General features: G+C 49.6%; 1 protein-coding gene across 6 annotated transcripts in view; it reads left to right on the top strand.

Moving 5' to 3' along the window:
- myo9ab (myosin IXAb) overlaps positions 1-24079 on the top strand; it is a 96784-nt gene that overhangs the window by 22668 nt on the left and 50037 nt on the right. For all 6 annotated transcript variants that reach the window (XM_062460891.1, XM_062460895.1, XM_062460894.1 and 3 more), the window contains exons 2-5: positions 1481-2510; positions 19423-19517; positions 19808-19870; positions 23737-23836. In XM_062460891.1, coding sequence (XP_062316875.1) covers positions 1608-2510; positions 19423-19517; positions 19808-19870; positions 23737-23836 — 1161 coding nt within the window. In that variant the 5' untranslated portion in view covers positions 1481-1607. The remainder of the gene's footprint in view (positions 1-1480; positions 2511-19422; positions 19518-19807; positions 19871-23736; positions 23837-24079) is intronic.

Genomic DNA, 24079 nt, shown 5'->3' with positions numbered 1-24079 from the left:
CCCCAGCTCTCCAGGGGACAACTAGACGTGTTGGCAGCAGTCGTAACTCCCAGCCGAAGCAGGGGCTTTGATGACCGCTAGCCTCCTCCAGACGTTTGTAATGAACAAACGCAAGAATGCAGGAGTAGTGGCCTCGAGGGCCCTGCGTGTGAGCTAGTCTGCAGACAGGAGGAGCTCCTGACCAGCGAGGGCCCTGCGTGTGAGCTAGTCTGCAGACAGTACGAGCTCCTGACCAGCGAGGGCCCTGCGTGTGAGCTAGTCTGCAGACAGTACGAGCTCCTGACCAGCGAGGGCCCTGCGTGTGAGCTAGTCTGCAGACAGGAGGAGCTCCTGACCAGCGAGGGCCCTGCGTGTGAGCTAGTCTGCCTGGCCTGGCTGTGTTGTGTGTCAGTGGCACCATGTGGCTCCCCAGTCTACACATCCTGCAGGTTCATTCAAGCCGCTCCGGGACAAGTCATGGCTGATTGTACCTGTCTTGATATCCCAATCACCATCTTCATGCCTTGATGTCCCAATCACCATCTTCATGCCTTGATGTCCCAATCACCATCTTCATGCCTTGATGTCCCAATCACCATCTTCATGCCTTGATGTCCCAATCACCATCTTCATGCCTTGATGTCCCAATCACCATCTTCATGCCTTGATGTCCCAATCACCATCTTCATGCCTTGATGTCCCAATCACCATCTTCATGCCTTGATGTCCCAATCACCATCTTCATGCCTTGATGTCCCAATCACCATCTTCATGCCTTGATGTCCCAATCACCATCTTCATGCCTTGATGTCCCAATCACCATCTTCATGCCTTGATGTCCCAATCACCATCTTCATGCCTTGCTCCGGGACTCCCAGCTAATGAGGCAATGAGCAAGATGAAAACCCTCTTTCTAGTGTTGTGATTCTGTTATCGTTCATAATTCATTAAAACGGTCTTTTCACACATTGGCTTTTAGCATAGGCCAAGCTCATCTCTGTGCCCAGTGTCAGTGATATTCTCTAAATACAGTAGCACAGTTATTGTGTCTTTGTGTGGCTGTGTAATTGGAACCTTTTCTCTAGACTCACAACTGCAGCTCTGTCTCATTAAAGCTACTTCTGTGGGGAAGGTGGCAGCTGTTAATCTTGGCACACAGTCACGGTACTAAGATTATCACACACACACACACATGTCCAGAGATAAGCTGGGGCCATTGCTTTTGAAATGTATGAAACTACTGTTCCCCAGTGTCTTGTCTGGCCATACATCTCTCTGTGACTCACAATCTCTATCTCCTCATTGTAGTCGTAGAAGTGTTGCAACAATAGGATAGTGGTTCTTCAGACTATCAAAAACAAAATGTCCTATTATTTTCCTCTACTAGTCAGTCATGTGACTTCAGTGCTGACATCACTCTGACTCCTGTAGGAGGTGAAGCTCCTCTAACCTGCTCCTCTTCTCTTTCCCCTCCTCCTCATCCCTCCTTCCTGTCCTCCAGCTGGAATGTCCTGAGCCGGTCCTCCAGGGAGGGACGTGCAGCGGCCGAGGTAACCACGGTGACAGCAGCGGCCAAGGTAGCCACGGCGACAGCAGCATCCGTTGCTGATGGGACCTGCTGCGCCACGATGAGCCTTCAAGATGGAGGCTGCGGCTACGCTAACTCCGCCAATGCCAGCCACGCTAGTGGGAGCATGCGGAGGCGCCTGGAGGACCAGGAATTCACCCTGCGAGTGTACCCTGGCTCCTTGGCCGAGGGCACCATCTACTGCCCCGTCGCTGCCCGCAAGAGCACCACCGCGGCCGAGGGCATCGAGCGCCTCATCGAGCGCCTGCGTCTGGACCGCACCAAGTGCTACGTGCTGGCGGAGGTGAAGGAGTTTGGGGGGGAGGAGTGGATTCTCAACCCCAGCGACTGCCCCGTCCAAAGGATGATGCTGTGGCCTCGGAACGCCCTGGAGAACCGCTGCGGCCTGGGCAGCGGCGAGGACTACCGCTTCCTGCTGCGCCAGAAGAACCTGGACGGCTCCATCCACTACGGTGGCAGCCTGCAGATGTGGCTGCGTGTGACCGAGGAGCGGCGCCGCATGGTGGAACGGGGTTTCCTCCCCCAGCCTGCAGGGGGCGAGCACCCGGCCGACCTGTGTGCCCTCCCTGAGCTGACGGAGAGGGCTCTGCTGGACAGCCTCCGCGCCCGCTTCCGCCAGGAGAACATCTACACCTATGTGGGCAGCATCCTCATCGTCATCAACCCCTTCCAGTTCCTGCCCATCTACAACCCCAAGTACGTGAAGATGTATGATAACCACCAGCTGGGCAAGTTAGAGCCGCACATCTACGCTGTGGCGGACGTCGCATACCACGCCATGCTGCAGCGACGCAGGAACCAGTGCATCGTCATCTCCGGGGAGAGCGGCTCGGGCAAGACCCAGAGCACCAACTTCCTGATCCATCACCTGACGGCGCTCAGCCAGAAGGGATTCGCCAGCGGGGTGGAGCAGATCATACTGGGGGCGGGGCCTGTGCTGGAGGTGAGCAGATCATACTTGGGGCGGGGACTGTGCTGGAGGTGAGCAGATCATACTGGGGGCGGGGCCTGTGCTAGAGGTAACCATCTTTTGTTAATTCCTTTATTTTGCGCTGTGAAGGTAACACGCACAGGCTCCATAGACCATGTAAGGAGTTGTTTATGGATTCCTTGATTACGTCTTATTTCACTAGCAGTAATTGTATTGTAGATCCCAGGGATATTTTTTCTTAACTGGTTGTACTGTACGAACTAGTGAGTAGTACTGCACACAAATGCCAGGCTGAAGCAAATCCATGTGTTGTGAATTAGAGGTCATGGTTTGAGAAAGGAAGTGACACAAGCCAGTAGAAATATGAAGACAAGTCAATGCGTTATTGCAATTGTGGTGGAATGTCTGAGCATGGAACAGGGCATGAAATGGATTAAAAACCAGCTTTCCTCAGATGGAATGCCTGAACATGATGGAAATCTATATTTATCTTAGATTTTCAACGTATGAGTTTATATATTATTGACCCAGAAACGGTGCTTAGCAAGGTCTGTCTCTGTAACTGCAGATTTATAGCTTCAGCATATAATGGATAATGGATCAATTATGCTCTGTGATTGGGAATTCTGTGTATGAAAGATCAAGGACTACTGAAGGGCTCTCATGGTACTGAAGTCAAATTTCTGACAGGTTGTCCATGCATCAGCTTGAGCCTGTTCAGTACCAGGCTTGTGTAGCATCACCCCCAGCAGCACGGTGATGTCATGGCAGGATATGCACCCTGTCAGCATGGTGATATCATGGCAGGATATGCACCCTGTCAGCATGGTGATATCATGGCAGGATATGCACCCTGTCAGCATGGTGATATCATGGCAGGATATGCACCCTGTCAGCATGGAGGGAGAGGGAGAGGGGGAGAGAGGGAGAGAGCTTTTCAAACTCGCTCCTGACATAAACACATTACATAGGAATCTGATGTTGACATGCACAGGATCTACTGTTATGTTTAAGAATGTAGGACGCATTCCTACATGTTGAGCATTTACGCTAACATTCCTTCAGCTTTTAGATACTCTCAGAAAAATGGCTCACAACAGAAGTTATGTTACGGGACTTAATAACAGTTTTTAACCACATTTCTGGTGATAAGCACGTTCTGAAAGCACCAGGTTACAGCCTACCAAACATGACATGACATTGCCGAGTGACACATTCTGGGTGAGAAGGTCTTCAATGTTTGTGTTGTGAGATTGCCTGACTGTCGCTTGCGTGGATGTGTGGGGTCATTTTAAAGAGTGCTTTTCTGGGATGGGCATTCTGCTGATGCTGGCTGTAGACTGGATCAACACAGGTGGACAGGGGCATAAACCGACATGTGTGTGCACACACATACACACGTGTATATATACTGTGTGTATATATATATATATATATACTCTGCTTTTGATGCTGCATTGACCTGGCGCCTGCTTTCCTGCAGAGGCTCAAATCTGCTGCCATTTTCCCCCTGAGAGAGCAGTGTGCCTCTGGCATTTGTCCAGCACACGGGCAGCCTGATAGGAAGAACCCAACATCTCTCTCCCCCTCTCCCCCTCTCTTTCTCTGTCTCCCCCTCTCTCTCTCCCCTTTCTCCCTCCGTCTCCCCCTCTCTCTCCCTCAGTCTCCCCTCTCCCCCTCTCTCTCCCTCAGTCTCCCCTCTCCCCCTCTCTCTCCCCCTCTCTCTCTCCCTCCGTCTCCCCCTCCGTCTCCCCCTCTCTCTCTCTCCCCCTTTCTCCCTCCCCCTCCCTCTCCTTCAGTCTCCCCTCTCTCCATTAGTCTCTGTGTGCTGCTGAGTGGGGTGGTAGTGCTGAGTGGGGTGCTGCTGAATGTCGCCCCTCCGGGGCAGCAGCATGGCTGGCTCAGGCTGGATGAGTCACTGCATGTCTGCCTGTGGCATGGACAGACTCAGGCACATAAACCAAGACTCAAACCATCACTATGGTTTATACACATGACCAAGTAGAAATGAGCACACACACAGATGCTCATGTTTGCTAAAGTGGCCTGAATTTGTTCACCTTCTCTGAAGGTTACAGCTGCAGCCGTGGAGACAGTGCGTGAGTGTGATGGTCTGTGCTCTTTTCTGAAGGACACAGTGGGGGGCCTAGGGTGAAAACATCCCTGCCAGCCTCCCCTCTCTCTTGCTCTCTCTCACTCTCTCTTGCTCTCGCTCTCTCGCTCTCTCGCCCCCCCCCCCCCCCCCAGCGTAAAGAACCAGCATGTCAACATTACATCATGCCAGCAGTATCATCTAACAGCTGGCCACACCCAAAAATCTCTTGAATCAATAAAGATCCTGTAAAGCAAATTACATGATTTTCTTCTCAGTACATTATATATGTGTGAAATGAGTTCCTGAAAGAATGTGCAAAGCGTGAAAACTTTGTCGCACTGAAATGTGGAGTTAGACTGTTGAACAGTTTCTCTTCCGTTTTCAGCTCAGGTTTTGTATAGGCGGAGCCAAAACCCGACCGATCTACGTTACAGCGACATATCTACGTCAAATCACAGAAGGTTTCATTCAGTTACTCAGCTGGTACGATGCAAAGACAAAGTAATTAATACATAAAACACTCAGAGACTGCAGGTAAGTCTGTTCTGATATCTGCAATTGACTTAGCTAGTGTTGCTGTTGTTGCTAAATTCAATAAATTCGAGGGGGCGGAGCTTAAGCTCCTTCAGGCGACACGCCCCCCCAGTCTCAAGCAGAGAAGACTGCTGATTTTCTCACAATTTCAAAGCCTAATTTAACATACTTGTCCGTGTTAGTTTTTTTTTCATTCGAATTTGGATGGCTAGTTAACAACACATTCTTCTGTGGTGTGATGAACTTAAAAGTCATTTTCAATTCCACTTTACAGGATCTTTAATTACCGTAAAAAAGTTGTACCACAGTCGGGTGGTGGCTGCTGTGTAATGTGATCATTGTTCAGAGGCGTGGGGGTCGAGGATGACAGGATGATGGGAGGGGGGGCTGCAGTTCGGTCATTACATCGGCAAGCGAAAGGATTAGTCTAAACGAGAGATCTAGCAGACGCTGTGTTCTGTACCAGACTGAGGCAAGGCTGCTGATTTTTTCATGTCCACACATGGACTTGGATATCCTGTTGTTTCCGAGATGACTTCACTATAAGTGATGTCGACACTTGTGTTGTTGCTGTTGTGTGAACATGGACAGTGCTGTGCGGTTCATGCAGTGCTTACAGACAGCAGAGCAGGGCCTGCTGTCCTCCTGTGACAGCCTGCTAATCTGTCCTCCAGACAAGCCTGCAGTCACACTTACAGGCAGCCAGGATCAGGTGGATGCTACACTGACAGGCAGCCAGGATCAGGTGGATGCTACACTGACAGGCAAGCTGCTCTGAGGGATTCCTCTACACCTCCTCCCCTCTCATCTCTGTAGGCTGCTCAGACAGGGCTGCTCAGACAGGGCTGCTCAGACAGGGCTGCTCAGACAGGGCTGCTCAGACAGGGCTGCTCAGACAGGGCTTGCTAGGCAAGATATCAGAACACCAGAACCTCCATGCTGAAAGGAACCGTGGGGCTATTATGGAAGCAAATCATTGAAAAAATGTTTTTAATTTTAAAAGGCATTTAATACTTAATATTGAAATGTAAACACCACTGAATTTGTTGGTTTTAAATTCACGTCTTTAAAATTGAAATTCAAAATTCAAGGTTCGGACATTCAGGTTGCTCAAATTCGAACAGTAAAATTCAGATCCCAAAAATAGAAAATAACAAATTCACGCTCCTGAAATTCAAATCAGACAACATTCAGGCTGCTCAAATTCAGATGGTGAAATCCAGATAAAAAATGAGACGGGCCTGAGGAGAGAAGTCTGCAGTTGGACCCTTCTCGTGATTTGCTTGATTTAAGTTTTTTATTTTAGTTTTGGGATCTGAATTTTACTGTTTGAATTTGAGCAAACAGAATTTGAGCCTGAGCGGGCTGGAACCACAGCGGGCTAGGTTTAGCTCAGACTAAGGGTTTGTTTTGGCTAATGATTTTATCTCTGGCCTTGTATGTTCTTGTTAGCACATCTATCCTCGTAATCCTCATCCTATCCTCACCGCACGCTCACTGGTGTCCTCCCATCATCTGGTCCCTGGATCACACTCACCGGTGTCCTCCAGTGACTGTTCGCTAGACACTGGACATAATGTACCAGGACTCTGTTCGCTAGACACTGGACATAATGTACCAGGACTCTGTTCGCTAGACACTGGACATAATGTACCAGGACTCTGTTCGCTAGACACTGGACATAATGTACCAGGACTCTGTTCGCTAGACACTGGACATAATGTACCAGGACTCTGTTCGCTGGACACTGGACAGGGATAATCTGTTGGCGACCCGTGCTTCTCGTTTCTCCTCCATGAGAGAACAGTATTTATGTTTGAGTCTGAGTGGGATTGTCATGTCTGTTGGGCACACTGTCAACAGACAGCATGCAGACCTATCACCAGAGATGTGCAACATTGGCAGAGCTGTGTACTGTGTCACACAGCCTATCAGCTCCCCTGATTGGATCATGTGTAAGCGCAGGGTACACAGCCGTGTTGATGGCTCATTCAACCATGAATGAGCCAGTCGCTGTCACAGATGAAGTTCCCCACTGCAGTTTTGATGTGTAATTATTCATGTGTCAGAGAACCTCCAGAGGATTCACTGACAGAACGTTTAGAGCTCAGTTCATGCAACGGTTGATCTGTTCTGAGTCGCCTGGAAGTTAGGCTTCCATTCACCACCACACTCTCCTCTAATATGGAGGATGTGGGGATTGTGCAGGTCCATCATCTGTAGTAGTGTCTGCAGGTCGTTCTCCGAGTAGTGATGTTCAGTCCCAAACCGTCCCTCCCTCAGAGCAGAGCGACAGCACCCTAGCACTGCTCCCAGATGGAAGACGGAGTGAAGAGTGTCAGGTCAGTGATTGAGTCAGGGCCATGTGCACAATCAGATTCTGCTTCTGCGGTGTTTGTCCAATCAGAAACTAATGAGATTAAGGCCATTAGGATGTTTAACCTGACACCAGTCCATCTGGAACAGGATGAGTCAACAAATGTAATCTTCTGTTGTGAACTCATCCTCATCCTGTTAACCATCATCCATCACACTTTATCCAGCCTCCATCAATCAGTTAACTGTGTAATTTCCTTGTTTTTTATGTTTTTTTCTAGCTAGCATTGGTTAATGTTTATTAGTAGAACAGGATTATTATGGAAGCAAATCGTGACCAAAATTAAAATGCATTTGCAGAAATGCTTTTTCATTTTAAGAATGTGTATGCATTATTTGACTCATAAATGAAATTATTAATCATCACCTATTTGCATTTTAATTTTCTTCTTCAAGAGTGCTCAATCTTTCACTTAATTAAAATGAAAAAGAAATAGACATTTGAGATTTAATGTTCAAAACATGCCCCAGCAAATAGATACCAAAATTCAATTTGAAATGTAAAATTTGAAAATTAAAATTCATTTGCAGAAATGCAAAATGAACGAAAAAGCATTCTGAGCGGCGCAGCAGAGTGACGTCAGTAGCCGCTCTTCTTCAGCTCCCTGCTGACCGAGCTACCCATCTTGTTTGGTAGGGGGCAGTGTGCACATCTGCATTGCATTACATTGCAAATGTGCCGGGAAATTGATTGAATTGCCGGGTCTTTAGAGCAGCGTTCCCCAACCGGTGCCCACCGGTCCGTGGGTCATTTCGTACCGGGCCGCACAAAAAAGAATTAATAACATTATTTCCTTTTAATTGATTATCAGAGCCTGAAAGACGTTTTATTCTGAAAAACGACCGGATTCTCTCCTTCTCCGCGGGCCTTTTCCCCTGAGCAAAAAAGCTCTGCAAAGACGTTTGTTTACTCATTTTTTTACTACACCATACAGTACAACGCCTGACTGTGTGTGTGTGTGTGTTTATAAGCCGGCCCCTATCAAATCTCAGGAGTGCAGAAACACCGGAGGTACAGGTAGCAATTACCTTTTAGGAAGAAAGTGCTGAACTTAAAACACAGCAGGTATGCTACTGTGAGGAAGGCACGCGATGCCAGACATTATTGATTGCTTCTTGTATAATAACCAGAGCATAATGAAAGCATCGGAATGATCGTTTGTATGACCCACTAGTTTGTTTAGTCAGTTCAGAAGAATATCCGGGTCATTGAGAAGCTGTCAGTTGTTCACAATACCCATTCCTCTGAACACACAGGCAGGCCAGCCTGTAGGGTTAGGGTTAAGGAATCCGGTTAGAACAGGCTTGCTCTGAACCGCCCTGCTCAACACCAACACTGTTCTAACTGAAAATATCAAACACATTCAAATAGTCGCTAGCTATTGAAATCTGGCTTTTCTGAATGAATAGGTGTTGCAGAGTGCCTTTGAGGTTTGTGGTTCTGTAACCATGATGCTGGAGGAGGTAAAGAACGGGCTCTGTGGGCTCGCCTCCTCTCTCGAGACGGCAGGTGTGGAGAGGGGGCTTTTCCTTTTATGTACACTACCGTTCAAAAGTTTGGGGTCACTCAGACAATTTAGTGTTTTCCATGAAAACTCACACTTTTATTTATCAAATAACTTTAAAAATGAATAGAAAATATAGTCAAGACATTTACAAGGTTAATTATTATTATTAGAAATAATTATTTTTATTTGAAATATAAATTTTGTTCTTCAAACTTGCTTTCGTCAAATAATGCTCCATTTGCAGCAATTACAACATTGCAGACCTTTGGCATTCTAATTCTAATCCTTCTAATCATCCATTAGTCTTCAAAGGCAATTAGCAAACACAATGTACCATTCGAACACATACAGTAATAGTTAATGGAAATGGGCCTCTATACACTTATGTAGATATTTCATTAAAAACCAGATGTTTCCACCTAGAATAGTCATTTACCACATTAACAATGTATAGTGTATTTCTGATTAATTTAACGTTATCTTCATTGTAAAAAAGTGCTTTTCTTTGAAAAATAAGGACATTTTTAAGTGACCCCAAACTTTTGAACGGTAGTGTATGTGTTTAAACAGAGTCCGCCACACACCTCACCTCCAGCCTACCTTGGTTAACACACAGTTCTCTTCCTCTGGTTTAAAGTCACCAGCTACCTTTCACAGTTCTCTGTCGTAAGTACACTACCCTGCCGCTCTAGCAATATAGAGCTGCACCAATCATGTGGTTCAGCCACACACCCCCATGCAGGAGGTCTACAGCTCTCTCCCCTTATCTGACTCTGCACAATCCCTCTCCTCCGCTATCCTCCCTTCCTTTCTCCCTCAGTATCAGCACTGCAGAGAAGATCAAAGGCCTGTTAGAGCACCTCGCTCCTCCCCCCCTCATCCTCGCCCCCTCCTTCACTCCTCTGGTCTTTTCCCTCATCCTCCCCCTTCCCCCTCCTCCTCTCCTCTTCTCCCTTTCCTCTTCTCCCTTCCCGCAGTGCAGTGGCCCAGGCAGGATTTGATTCTGAGTGATGGAGTGGGGGAAGAAAGCTAAAAGGCGCGGGAGAGTTGAGGGATTGAGTTATGATGAGATGGAGAGAGGGAAAGCCCTGACTCTGGAGGAGGGCTGACTTCAGATGGGTATTCTGATGCTCCAGACTGCTCTGTCCCTGTGTCTCTGTACACAATGCTCGTTAAAATCTCCTGTCTCCATACTGAGTCCTCCTCTCTCACCCTCCAACCTGCTGCTCTGCATTCTTAACAGAACACAGTCACTTCGACTCGTTCCATGAATGTTTTAACAAGATGTGCCTGTTTCTGTCTGGACCCTTACTACTTCCTCCCAAGAAACTGTAAACAGCCTCTCCCCGAGGGGCCTGTCCCCGAGGGGCGTGTCCCCGCAGCCAGCGAGGGCTTGCTGAACGTCCACAGCAGGGAGTACTGGGTTAGGGTCAGAGCAGATTAGTCAGGCTGTGTTTCTGCCAGTAAGTCTTCTCTGCACTTCCCGTGTTCCTCTCCTGTTCAGTCTGTCCTTCCTGGCGTGCTTCTGTCAGCTGGGTCACATGAGGAAGTCTTTCCCAGGCCAGCGCTCCACCTTGCGGAGCTGCTTTTGGGTTTACCTGACTTAAAACCCACGGCGGCAGTTTGCTGTCAGGATTTGCGCTGGTTTTTCTGTGTGTTGGTTTGGGGATTACATGTGGTGCGTGTTACAGTAGCCTGCCGTAATGTTCACTTCAGAGCGGTGTGCATTCTTGTGGCATCGCTGCCGTGATGTAGAGCAGAGCTGAGTGGCACCCTGGGACTGAACCCAGGCACAGAGGGGGGAGGGGGAGAGCAGAGCTGAGTGGCACCCTGGGACTGAACCCAGGCACAGAGGGGGGAGGGGGAGAGCAGAGCTGAGTGGCACCCTGGGACTGAACCCAGGCACAGAGGGGGGAGGGGGAGAGCAGAGCTGAGTGGCACCCTGGGACTGAACCCAGGCACAGAGGGGGGAGGGGGAGAGCAGAGCTGAGTGGCACCCTGGGACTGAACCCAGGCACAGAGGGGGGAGGGGGAGAGCAGAGCTGAGTGGCACCCTGGGACTGAACCCAGGCACAGAGGGGGGAGGGGGAGAGCAGAGCTGAGTGGCACCCTGAGACTGAACCCAGGCACAGAGGGGGGAGGGGGAGAGCAGAGCTGAGTGGCACCCTGGGACTGAACCCAGGCACAGAGGGGGGAGGGGGAGAGCAGAGCTGAGTGGCACCCTGGGACTGAACCCAGGCACAGAGGGGGGAGGGGGAGAGCAGAGCTGAGTGGCACCCTGGGACTGAACCCAGGCACAGAGGGGGGAGGGGGAGAGCAGAGCTGAGTGGCACCCTGGGACTGAACCCAGGCACAGAGGGGGGAGGGGGAGAGCAGAGCTGAGTGGCACCCTGGGACTGAACCCAGGCACAGAGGGGGGAGGGGGAGAGCAGAGCTGAGTGGCACCCTGGGACTGAACCCAGGCACAGAGGGGGGAGGGGGAGAGCAGAGCTGAGTGGCACCCTGGGACTGAACCCAGGCACAGAGGGGGGAGGGGGAGAGGGAAATGGAGAGGAAGAGAAAGTAGTGGTACATGGAGAGAGGGATAGGGGGAAATGGAAGGAAGTGAATAGCAGAATGGATGGAAAGAGAGAGAGTGGGGGGGGGAGAGAAAGAGGACTGCGTTGCAGGGAAAGCAGAAGACTGCGTTGCAGAAGAGGTGAGCCCAGGGGTAAGACTGAGCTTGGGTCAGTTCTCCAACGTTTCCTCCCAGATAGATGGCAGATAAGACTGCAGGAATGCCCCAGGTCTTATTAAATCAGTTTGGTAAATCCACTATTCCGACCTCTAATTCAACCTCTAACCCGACCATGAGCAGCTGGTTGGCTAACCCTAACCCTACCTGCCTTGTGGGGGTCATCTGGGTAGTTTAGTGAATAATGATGGAAACAGGGCCCTTAAGGCCTTTGCACACTGAGGGCCTCATGTACGTACATTCGCAATCGTAGCGTTATTAGCGCCATGGCCAACCCGCAGATAGCGCACGCTGTGAAACTTCAGTTTACGACGTATTTACGAAACCTGCAGGTCATCGGGTAATCAGCGCCTTTCTCCGCTCACTATACCATACATTGCGAGCATTTAAACGCGCAATTGAATGGGCCTCCTTCTCTCTTTCTATCCTGGATCAGCCACCAAAGTCAAAACAGCGATGACTGTTTGAAATGATCCTGATGCCAATATTTGTAATGTAGCGAAGAGTTTAACAACTGCTGGAATGGAATGTGAACGCTGAGTCGGAGATTCGATGTATTCTTTGATTTCTTCAAGTAACTGTAATATTGCATGGCTGCTTATTCTGTAACGCGTAATGATTTCGTGTTCACTCAACTCAAAAAGTGTGATCCTTGTGGCAAAAATCCTTTGTCCTATGTCTTCATCTTGCTCGGGTTACGGCTGCCATTACACCAGGAGGCATATGCGCATCCTGGTTTACGCCTTTTGTAACAGACGGGGAAATTTCACCGCAAAATAATGGTGCGCTTTTACAGGTGGTTTTTGTACATACCGCGGAATACATAATTAGGCGCACTTTACGCATCCCCTCCCATCTCTTTATAGGAAACTCCCACTTTCCCCTTGACCCTCCCGTGAATGCATATGCATGACACGGAAAAGCGCAATTTGCCATTTTCAGTTCCCTCGACAGGCAGTCTGCGCTTGTACGTGCAAATTACGAAACAAATACGCCTGAAGTGGGCGCAAAAGCGTTAGTACATGAAGCCCTGAAGTCCCTCGATTTTCTGCTTTTTTAACATCCATAGCCAGCATTTTGAGTGTTTTTTTTGACAATTCAGAGCCACCGATTTTTGAGGCTGCCGATTATGAAAAAACGCATACGAAAATTTTGCACTCAATGTGCAGGGTGCCGTGTAGGGTGCTGTGCTGTGAGAGGGTGCTGTGTAGTGTAGGGTGCTGTGCTGTGAGAGGGTGCTGTGTAGTGTAGGGTGCTGTGCAGGGTGCTGTGCTGTGAGAGGGTGCTGTGTAGTGTAGGGTGCTGTGAGAGGGTGCTGTGCAGGGTGCTGTGCTGTGAGAGGGTGCTGTGTAGTGTAGGGTGCTGTGAGAGGGTGCTGTGCTGTAAGAGGGTGCTATGCAGGGTGCTGTGCTGTGAGAGGGTGCTGTGCAGGGTGCTGTGCTGTGAGAGGGTGCTGTGCAGGGTGCTGTGCAGGGTGCTGTGCTGTGTAGTGTAGGGTGCTGTGCAGGGTGCTGTGCTGTGTAGTGTAGGGTGCTGTGCAGGGTGCTGTGCTGTGAGAGGGTGCTGTGTAGGGTGCTGTGCTGTGAGAGGGTGCTGTGCAGGGTGCTGTGCTGTGAGAGGGTGCTATGCAGGGTGCTGTGCTGTGCAGGGTTCTGTGCAGGGTTCTGTGCAGGGTGCTGTGCTGTGCAGAGTTCTGTACTGTGCAGGATGCTGTGTAGGGTGCTGTGAGAGGGTGCAGTGCAGGGTGCTGTGCAGGGTGCTGTGCAGAGTTCTGTGCTGTGCAGGATGCTGTGCAGGGTGCTGTGAGAGGGTGCTGTGCAGGGTGCTGTGCTGTGCAGGGTGCTGTGCATGGTACTGTGCATGTTGCTGTGCTGTGCAGGATGCTGTGCAGGGTGTTGTGCTGTGCAGAGTTCTGTGCTGTGCAGAGTTCTGTGTAGGGTGCTGTGAGAGGGTGCAGTGCTGTGAGAGGGTGCTGTGCAGAGTTCTGTGCTGTGCAGAGTTCTGTGCTGTGCAGAGTTCTGTGTAGGGTGCTGTGAGAGGGTGCAGTGCAGGATGCTGTGCAGGGTGTTGTGCTGTGTAGAGTTCTGTGCTGTGCAGAGTTCTGTGTAGGGTGCTGTGAGAGGGTGCTGTGCTGTGAGAGGGTGCTGTGCTGTGCGAGGGTGTTGTGCTGTGAAAGGGTGCTGTGCAGAGTTCTGTGCTGTGCAGGGTGCTGTGCTGTGCGAGGGTGCTGTGCTGTGAGAGGGTGCTGTCCTGTGCAAGGGTGCTGTGCGAAGGTGCTGTCCTGTGCGAAGGTGCTGTCCTGTGCAAAGGTGCTGTCCTGTGCGAGGGGGCTGCGCGAAGGTGCTGTCCTGTGCGAAGGTGCTGTCCTGTGCGAGGGTGCTGTGAGAGGGTGCTGTTCCACCCACACAGCCCCCCCAGCCCTCACAGCCCCCCCAGTCCCCAGGGGATGGGCTGATGTTTGGATGCCTGCACTGGGACTTCAACCGGCCCTTTCAAACACCAGCATCCAAACCCAACAAACCCGATGCAGGAAGCAGCGCAGGTCTGTTAGCAGCGCCCCACAGCATGTGTGTTCACATTCCTGCTCGCTGTGAGAGCGTTACAGCCTGAGAGCAAGAGGAGGAAGACTGTACTAGTAGCTCATAGGTTGTGTTATCAGTCTGTCTCTCCTTTTCTATCTCTCTCTCTTTTTTACTCCCATCTCCTGCTATCCAGCTCTTACACACTCACACACATTACAAAACCATTTCCCACCTAACAACAAGCGAAATGTGTGTCTATAAAAATACACATTCGTGTTGGTATGATGAGCTGTCTGTCTGGTTATATATAGCCTCTCAGTTATTCTCAGCATTACATAACCTCCATGTTTACCCAAACCCTCCATGTTTACCCTAACCCTCCATGTTTACCCTAACCCTGTTTACCCTAACCCTCCATGTTTACCCTAACCCTCCATGTTTACCCTAACCCTGTTTACCCTAACCCTCCATGTTTAGCATGGATTCTCCGGGAGCCCCGTCCCTATCTGAGCCTGTCTGGCTGCTGAGGGATGATGCTCATGTACCCTCCCTCTCATACCACACTCTCACACCCTCCCTCACACACCACACTCTCACACCCTCCCTCACACACCACACTCTCACACCCTCCCTCACACACCACACTCTCACACCCTCCCTCACACACCACACTCTCACACCCTCCCTCACACACCACACTCTCACACCCTCCCTCACACACCACACTCTCACACCCTCCCTCACACACCACACTCTCACACCCTCCCTCACACACCACACTCTCACACCCTCCCTCACACACCACACTCTCACACCCTCCCTCACACCCTCCCTCACACACCACACTCTCCCACACTTTACAAATCTGTCAGCAATTCATACATTTTTCTGAGCCTACCTCCCCACACATACTGTAGGCTCTCTCTCTCTCACACACACACACACACACACACACACACACACACACACACACACACAAACACATCTCTGACAGGGCTGAAGGGATCTACTGATGTAGGTTCTTTCTGGTTCACAGTTCCTGCATAGCAGAGCCACTGCACCATCTAAGAGCTCATGGAGGGTTCAGGCAGCTGTACAGCACGCCATCATCACCACTAGAGAACAGTTCAGGCTGGATCTAGTCTGAGTCTGTCAGACAGTGAAACCTGTCTTCTGTGTTTTTCTAAAAGCCTGAATCCTGTTCTGTCATGAGTATGTTCAGTCATCTGCAGTGAGGAATTCATTTAAGTTCTTTGCCAAAAGAGAAAAGCACTTGGGAGAGCTTCTCATTTGAAGTGTGGGTTTAGATCGATGTGATTCAGGTTGAGGTCTGTGTGATCTAGGTGAGGGAGGGCATACTGTTTTCAGGTGTAGTGTTGGATATGGAGTGCATTGTGGGGGCTGGAGTCAAGCCAGAACTAACTCAAACCCTAAATGATTGCATTAAATCCAATGAAATTAAAAGTAAAAGCAGCCTTGGCTTGTTCCACCAGATTTATAAAGAAATTGTCAAAGTAGCTTGGTTATATAGGACCAGAGAGGGAGAACTGTCAGTTTGTGCACACATGCACTCTTTCTGTCTCTCTCCGTCTGTCTTTCTCTCGCTCTTTCTTTCTGTCTCTGTCTCTCCATCTGTCTCTCTCTCCCATTCTCTCCACCCCCCCTCCCTCTCCATTTCCCTCTCTCTTTTCGCCTGTCTCCATCTTTGTCTCTCTCTATCTGCAATGAGATGTGTTGTGTGTTGGCTGGTGCTTTTGGGAATTAACTCTGTAGTGACTGTGTGATGTACTTTATGGATATAATTATTTTGCTTTTTCTGTGAGTGAGCCTGCTCCCAGACCCACAGTTGTATCAAAGCTGGTTAGGTCATTCTCTCTCACACACACACACACACACACACACACACACACACACACACACTGGAGCCAGGCATAGGCCCAACAGTTCTGTCAGATCCAGTTGGGTAATTGACTTTTCATCAGGTGGAGTTAAATACTGAGTATAGCTTTGTAGCTCTCCTCCTCTGTCCTCTCCCCCTCCTCCTCCTCTTTCCCTCCTCCTCCACTCCCCCTCCTCCTCCTCCTCTCCCCTTCCTCCTCCTCCCTCCTCCTCTCCCCTCCTCCTCCACTCCCCCTCCTCCTCCTCTCCCCCTTCCTCCTCCACTCCCCCTCCTCCTCCTCTCCTCCTCCCTCCTCCTCTCCCCTTCCTCCTCCACTCCCCCTCCCCCTTCCCCCTCCTCCTCCTCCACTCCCTCTTCCTCTCCCCCTCACCCTCCTCTCCCCCTTCCTCCTCCTCCCTCCTCCTCTCCCCCTCCTCCTCCACTCCCCCTCCTCCTCCTCTCCCCCTTCCTCCTCCTCCCTCCTCCTTTCCCCCTCCTCCTCTCCCCCTTCCTCCTCCACTCCCCCTTCCTCTTCCTCTCCCCCTCCTCCATCCTCTTCCCCATCTCCTCTCCCCCTCCTCATCCCTCCTCTACCCCTCCTTTCCCCCACCTCCTCCTCTCCCCCTCCTCCTCCACTCCCCCTCCCTCTTCCTCTCCCCCTCCTCCATCCTCTTCCCCATCTCCTCTCCCCCTCCTCATCCCTCCTCTCCCCCTCCTCCTTTCCCCCTCCTCTCCCCCTCTTCCTCCCTCATCTCCCCCTCCCTCCTCCTCTCCCCCTTCCTCCTATGACGTTACTCATAACTATATAGTATTCCAGATAAACGTCCTTTTAAATATTTATATATACAATATATACAATCTATGGTATGCTAACTAGTGACTGTAGATGCTAGCCTGGCCAGGATGCAGGGGGGTCAGCAGGCGGGTCAGAGGTCAGCAGGGGGGGGGGGGGGTCAGCAGGGGGGGTCAGGGGTCAGCCTGCCATTGGAATGGTTGTTGTGCTGATCATCAGCAGACTGTCATCCAAGGGAACATACAGGGGGCATTTAAGCCTCTCTCTGTGTCTCTCTCTCCCTTTCTCTTTGTCTCTCCCTCCATCTCTCTTTGTTTCCCCCTCCTTCTCTCTTTGTCTCTCCCTCCCTCTCTCTTTGTCTCTCTCCCTCTCTCTTTGTCTCTCCCTCCCTCTCTCTCTTTGTCTCTCCCTCCCTCTCTCTTTGTCTCTCTCCCTCTCTCTTTGTCTCTCTCCATCTCTCCTTGTCTCTCCCTCCCTATCTCTTTGTCTCTCCCTCTATCTTTGTCTCTCCCTCTCTCTCTTGTCTCTCCCTCCCTCTCTGTGTCTCTCTCCCTCTCTCGTCTCTCCCTCCCTCTCTCTGTGTCTCTCCCTCTCTCTCTTGTCTCTCCCTCCCTCTCTCTGTGTGTCTCTCCCTCTCTCTCTTGTCTCTCCCTCCCTCTCTCTGTGTCTCTCTCCCTCTCTCTCTTGTCTCTCCCTCCCTCTCTCTGTGTCTCCATCAGCAGTTAGAGTAACACAGGCTGGTTGAGCCAGACGGCTTCACAGTTCCAGCTCATAAAGTCCTAATTGAAATCTGGCTGGAATTCTGCCTCTGAACTACCTCTGTGGTAATCTATAATGAGGGAGGGAGGGAAGAGGAATGGCCTAAAAGGAGGGAAGTGATGAAGCGATGCTTTAGCAGCAGAGGCCTGTGTGTGTGTGTGTGTGTGTGTGTTTTAAAGGGTCTTGACTGGGGTCACCAACAGTCTGCTGGATGAATGACTCTACAGGGAGCAGACTGTCAGTGTTAGGGGCCAGGAGAGCTGTAGACCAGGTCATGAAGTGGCTTCTTAACATGTTTATCTCACTTCCTCCCAGCTAGCCGTGAACATTTACATTACATTTATTCATTTAGCAGACGCTTTGACTTCCAAGAAAGATCTTTACAAAAGTGCATAGGTCACTGATCATAACAACGAGATGCCTCAAAAACATTGCGGAAGCACACATTGTGGAAACCAAATAAGTGCCAAAGGGAAGAACCATAAGAGCATGTAGTTAAACAAGTTACAATTAAACAACATGAACCTCAAAAAGTGCAAGAGTGTACCTGTAGAAAAGCAAGTAACAATAATATAATGTAAACAGATCAGACATGCTTGAAAGAGGAATCTTGAATCATCTTGTTGATCAAACTACATAAGAGTTAACTCAAATCTCCCACATGCTCTCTCTAAATTTGACTCTTACTCTCTCTTCCCCTCTCTCTCCCCCTCTCTCTCACTCACACACTCTCACACTCACACACACACACACACACACCCCAGTCCTGGGGTTAATAAAGTCTCACCACAGAGCTCCTGTTACTGCGTCTCAGATTACCCAGAGTATCGCGGGGTCTCAGCGGTGCCTGGCCCCATCGGGCCCCTAATGAGCTCTAACAGCTCTGGAGCCCCAGTGGCCTCTGGGCCTACCTGGCCCTGCACAACCCCGGGCCTGATCCTCTCTCATCACATTAGCAACTCTGCTTGCTCCCTCCACTCGCTCTTGCTCACGCTCTCTCACTTTTTCCAGCTGTCTCTCACCCATCATCTCTCTCTCCCTCTTTCCCTCTCTGAGATAGTTACAGGGCTCATTTACACCTTAAAGCAGACGGACACAACCATGACCTTAGATGACCCTGCAGGTTAGTCCCAGGTCAGGATCACCTGCTGTGACTAGTGGAGGGTGGGATGTTTCTCATTGGCTGCTGATGTTAGGAGGTATGAGGAGTGTGAGGGGAGGGGCACTAGGACCTGAGCGGTGTGGCGTCTCTGTGTGTGTTTTGTAACTCCCTGATGGGAGGGATATGGCCTGCTGGAATCTGCACCCATCTCGGGTGTGTGCGTGTGTGTGATAGTTTTGATACCATGTGTGTGAGATACTGTGTGTGGGGTTGCCTTTGCGAGTCCCACTTCAGGCCCATAACTGTTGACAAAGAGCTCTGACCAGTCAGTGCTCCTTCAGCACCTGATTTGAAAGTCAAAGTTCAACATGGTCATGAAGTCTATGCTCAGGTTGATGGACTATGTGCTGTAAATCTCTCTCTCCCTCTCCCTCTCTCTCTCTATATATATATATATATATATATATCTCTCTCACATCCATCCCTTCTTCCCACCCTTCATCACCTTTCGTTCTCAGTCAGTCTGTCCTCTGATGGTGTAATAAACGTGGTCTGTCCTCTGATGGTGTAATAAACGTGGTCTATCCTCTGATGGTGTAATAAACGTGGTTGTCTCCTGCAGGCCTTCGGGAACGCCAAGACGGCCCACAACAACAACTCCAGCCGCTTCGGGAAGTTTATCCAGGTGAACTACCAGGAGAACGGGACCGTCCGAGGGTGAGACGCCTGGACACACACACACCTGACTATATGAACACACACTTCCAAACTAGATTATCTGAACACACACTTCCAAAACTGACTTCTTTTATTTGATTCCTTGTTGCTTGAATTAGTACCTTTTCACCTAATAATAATGATGATGATGATGATGTATTCATTTATCTAAAGCAATGTAAGAAGGGGCATTCAAACCCGCAACCTCTTGATCTGCAGTCAGATGCTCTAACCACTGAGCTTTTCTCTGCTGTGTTAATCAGATGTTGTGTTTGTGTTTGTGTATCCAGAGCATACGTGGAGAAGTACCTGCTGGAGAAGTCTCGCCTGGTCTCCCAGGAGCACAGCGAGAGGTGAGACCTTACCCAAGGCAACACCTTACCCAAGGCAACACCTTATCCACGGCAACACCTTATCCACGGCAACACCTTATCCACGGCAACACCTTACCCACGGCAACACCTTACCCACGGCAACACCTTACCCAAGGCAACACCTTATCCACGGCAACACCTTATCCACGGCAACACCTTATCCACGGCAACACCTTACCCACGGCAACACCTTACCCACAGCAACACCTTACCCAAGGCAACACCTTACCCAAGGCAACACCTTACCCACGGCAACACCTTACCCACGGCAACACCTTACCCATGGTAACGCCGGTGATCCACATGCAGCCTAGTTTAGTCTGAGTTTGGTCTGTAGTTTACAAGGTTGGGATACTTAAGCGCAAACTTAATTATATAGAAACATCTCGTATTTCAGAGTAAGGACATTCCTGGCATAACTCTGAGCTTTAAACAGCAGCTATTATAGAGATAGTGAAAAGCAGCTTGTGTCTGTGGCAGAGAGGTGATATCCCTTAACTCATATCTCCTCTTTCTCCTGTCTCTCTCTTGAACACTACAGTGACTTAGCTCTCATTTCTGAGAAGCACTCAGGATATCTTATACACATCTAAAATAGACCGGAATTACAGACTTTCATCAACTTCTGACCACAGCATACTGAGACTATTGTTTTTCCCTCCAGAGTTAAATCAATAGTTGGCCTCTATGAATAATACATAATCGTTTTGTGTAAAAGCATAAATATTATAAAACCGCTTCAGTGTATTTATAGCAGACCCAGTTTAGCTGACTAACACAGATAATCACCAGAGCACGTTGGTGGATCTGTATGCAGTTCTCTCTGATCTACACCCCAGAAAAGAGCCTTTCCTCCCAGTCCTTGAGGCAGGGTGGGAGAGATCCTGCTGCATGCGACTCCGATTTAAAGGAACCAACAGATGATTTCTGTTTCAAGTCGTTTTTCTTTCTTCTGTTCAAAAAAACAGTTTGATTCAGTCCATTTGTCTGTCCCAGCTGATGGTGGTTAGAACCAGACAGGGCCTCTTGGTAGAACCAAGCCATACACCAGACTGGGCCTCTCGTTTGACTGGAAACACAAGCTCACACTGTGTAGAATTTCTCATGTATTTGTTACTTACAGTACAGCAGAATTTGCTGGCATGTCGGGATCGTTTTCAGGTTCACAAGAGAAGAGTTTAGCCATGAAAGATAATGTTTTCCAGTGAACTGGACTGACACTAAAGAAGGCATGTCAGGCATGACAGACTAAATATAAATAAATATTAAATTTACGCTTAATGCGCCGCATCTACTGTTAATGAAGGACATACAGTTAGGTCCATAAATATTTGGACATTGACACAATTTTCATCATTTTGGCTCTGTATACCACCACAATGGATTTGAAATGAAACAATCAAGATGTGCTTTAAGTGCAGACTTTCAGCTTTAATTTCAGGGTATTTACATCCAAATCAGGTGAACGGTGTAGGAATTACCATACATTTTATATGTGGCCCCCCCCTTTTTAAGGGACCAAAAGTAATTGGACAATTGGCTGCTCAGCTGTTCCATGGCCAGTTGTATGTTATTCCCTCATGGGAGTTTGTTATTTCATTGACAAGGAGCAGATAAAAGGTCTAGAGTTCATTTCAAGTATGGTATTTGTGTTTGGAATCTGTTGCTGTCAACTCTCAATATGAAGTCCAAAGAGCTGTCACCATCAGTGAAGCAAGCCATCGTTAGGCTGAAAAATCAAAACAAACCTATCAGAGAGATAGCAAAAACATTAGGTGTGGCCAAATCAACTGTTTGGTACATTCTTAAAAAGAAAGAACGCACTGGTGAGCTCAGCAACACCAAAAGACCCAGAAGACCACGGAAAACAACTGTGGTGGATGACAGAAGAATTCTTTCCCTGGTGAAGAAAAACCCCTTCACAACAGTTGGCCAGATCAAGAACACTCTCCAGGAGGTAGGCGTATCTGTGTCAAAGTCAAAAATTAAGAGAAGACTTCACCAGAGTAAATACAGAGGGTTCACCACAAGATGTAAACCATTGGTGAGTCTCAAAAACAGGAAGACCAGATTAGAGTTTGCCAAAAAACATCTAAAAGACCTTGTACAGTTCTGGAACAATATCCTATGGACAGATGAGACCAAGATCAACTTGTACCTGAATGATGGGAAGAGAAGAGTATGGAGAAGGGAAGGAACTGCTCATGATCCAAAGCATACCACCTCATCAGTGAAGCATGGTGGAGGTAGTGTTATGGCGTGGGCATGTATGGCTGCCAATGGAACTGGTTCCCTTGTATTTATCGATGATGTGACTGCTGACAAAAGCAGTAGAATGAATTCTGAAGTGTTTCTGGCAATATTATCTGCTCAGATTCAGCCAAATGCTTCAGAACTCATAGGACGGCGCTTCACAGTGCAGATGGACAATGACCCAAAGCATACTGCGAAAGCAACCAAAGAGTTTTTTTAAGGCAAAGAAGTGGAATGTTCTGCAATGGCCAAGTCAATCACCTGACCTAAATCCAATTGAGCATGCATTTCACTTGCTAAAGACAAAACTGAAGGGAAAATGCCCCAAGAACAAGCAGGAACTGAAGACAGTTGCAGTAGAGGCCTGGCAGAGCATCACCAGAGACGAAACCCAGCGTCTGGTGATGTCTATGGGTTCCAGACTTCAGGCTGTCATTGACAGCAAAGGATTTGCAACCAAGTATTAAAAGTGACAATTAGATTTATGATTATGTTAGTTTGTCCAATTATTTTTGGTCCCTTAAAAAGGGGGGGGCCACATATAAAATGTGTTGTAATTCCTACACCGTTCACCTGATTTGGATGTAAATACCCTGCAATTAAAGCTGAAAGTCTGCACTTAAAGCACATCTTGATTGTTTCATTTCAAATCCATTGTGGTGGTATACAGAGCCAAAATGATGAAAATTGTGTCAATGTCCAAATATTTATGGACCTAACTGTACATCACCCTTCCCCGGTCAAAGCTGGGGGTCAGATGGCTGAGCGGTTAGGGAGTCAGGCTATTAATCAGAAGGTTGTTGGTTCGAATCCCGGCTGTGCGAAATGACGTTGTGTCCTTGGGCAAGGCACTTCACCCTACTTGCCTCGGGGAGAATGTCCCTGTACTTTACTGTAAGTCGCTCTGGATAAGAGCGTCTGCTAAATGACTAAATGTAAATGCAAAGTATTCTGCATTCAGCATCCAGCATTCTGCACTATATCACACATTCTGATGGACGACACATCAGTATAAAGTACAGCTGTACTGTCCCAGCCTGCTGCTTCTAACCTGCTCCATCTCCTCCCCCCGTCTCTCTCCCCCTGTTCCCTACCCCCTTCCCCTCCCCTCGTCTCCTCTACTCCTCTCCTCCCCCCGTCTCTCTCCCCCTGTCCCCTACCCCCTCCCCTCGTCTCCTCTCCTCCCCCCGTCTCTCTCCCCCTCCCCTCGTCTCCTCTCCTCCCCCCGTCTCTCTCCCCCCGTCCCCTCCCCCTCCCCCCGTCTCCTCCCCCCGTCTCTCTCCCCCCGTCCCCTCCCCCTCCCCTCGTCTCCTCTTCTCCCCCGTCTCTCTCCCCCCGTCTCCTCCCCCCGTCTCTCTCCCCCCGTCCCCTCCCCCTCCCCTCGTCTCCTCTCCTCCCCCGTCTCTCTCCCCCCGTCTCCTCCCCCGTCTCTCTCCCCCCGTCTCCTCCCCCCGTCTCTCTCCCCCCGTCCCCTCCCCCTCGTCTCCTCTCCTCCCCCGTCTCTCTCCCCCCGTCTCCTCCCCCCGTCTCTCTCCCCCCGTTTCCCCCCCCCCGTCCCCTTCCCCCGTCTCTTCCCCCTGTCTCCTCCTCAGGAACTATCACGTGTTCTACTACCTGCTGGCAGGAGCCAGCGAGGATGAGAGGAACACCTTCCACCTGCTGAAACCTGAAGAGTACCACTACCTCAACCAGGTGGGCTCTACACACACACACACACACACACACAGTGCTCTACGGACACAATGTAGCTTGTGTCGCCATTGGCAAGCAACTAGCTCCAAATCTAGCGATATACCGCTACTTTGGAAATCTCTGTTGTCTTTGTTGAGCAGCAGCAAATAACTACACTTCTGTGTTGTCATAGATCATGTTAAGTTAACTCACCCTCCCAGTAGCAACACTGGACATAGATCATGTTAAGGACAATTTACTATC

Source organism: Osmerus eperlanus, chromosome 5 (assembly GCF_963692335.1).
Source record: "Osmerus eperlanus chromosome 5, fOsmEpe2.1, whole genome shotgun sequence".
Taxonomy (NCBI): Eukaryota; Metazoa; Chordata; class Actinopteri; order Osmeriformes; family Osmeridae; genus Osmerus; species Osmerus eperlanus.
This window is presented reverse-complemented; position numbering and strand designations above follow the sequence as displayed.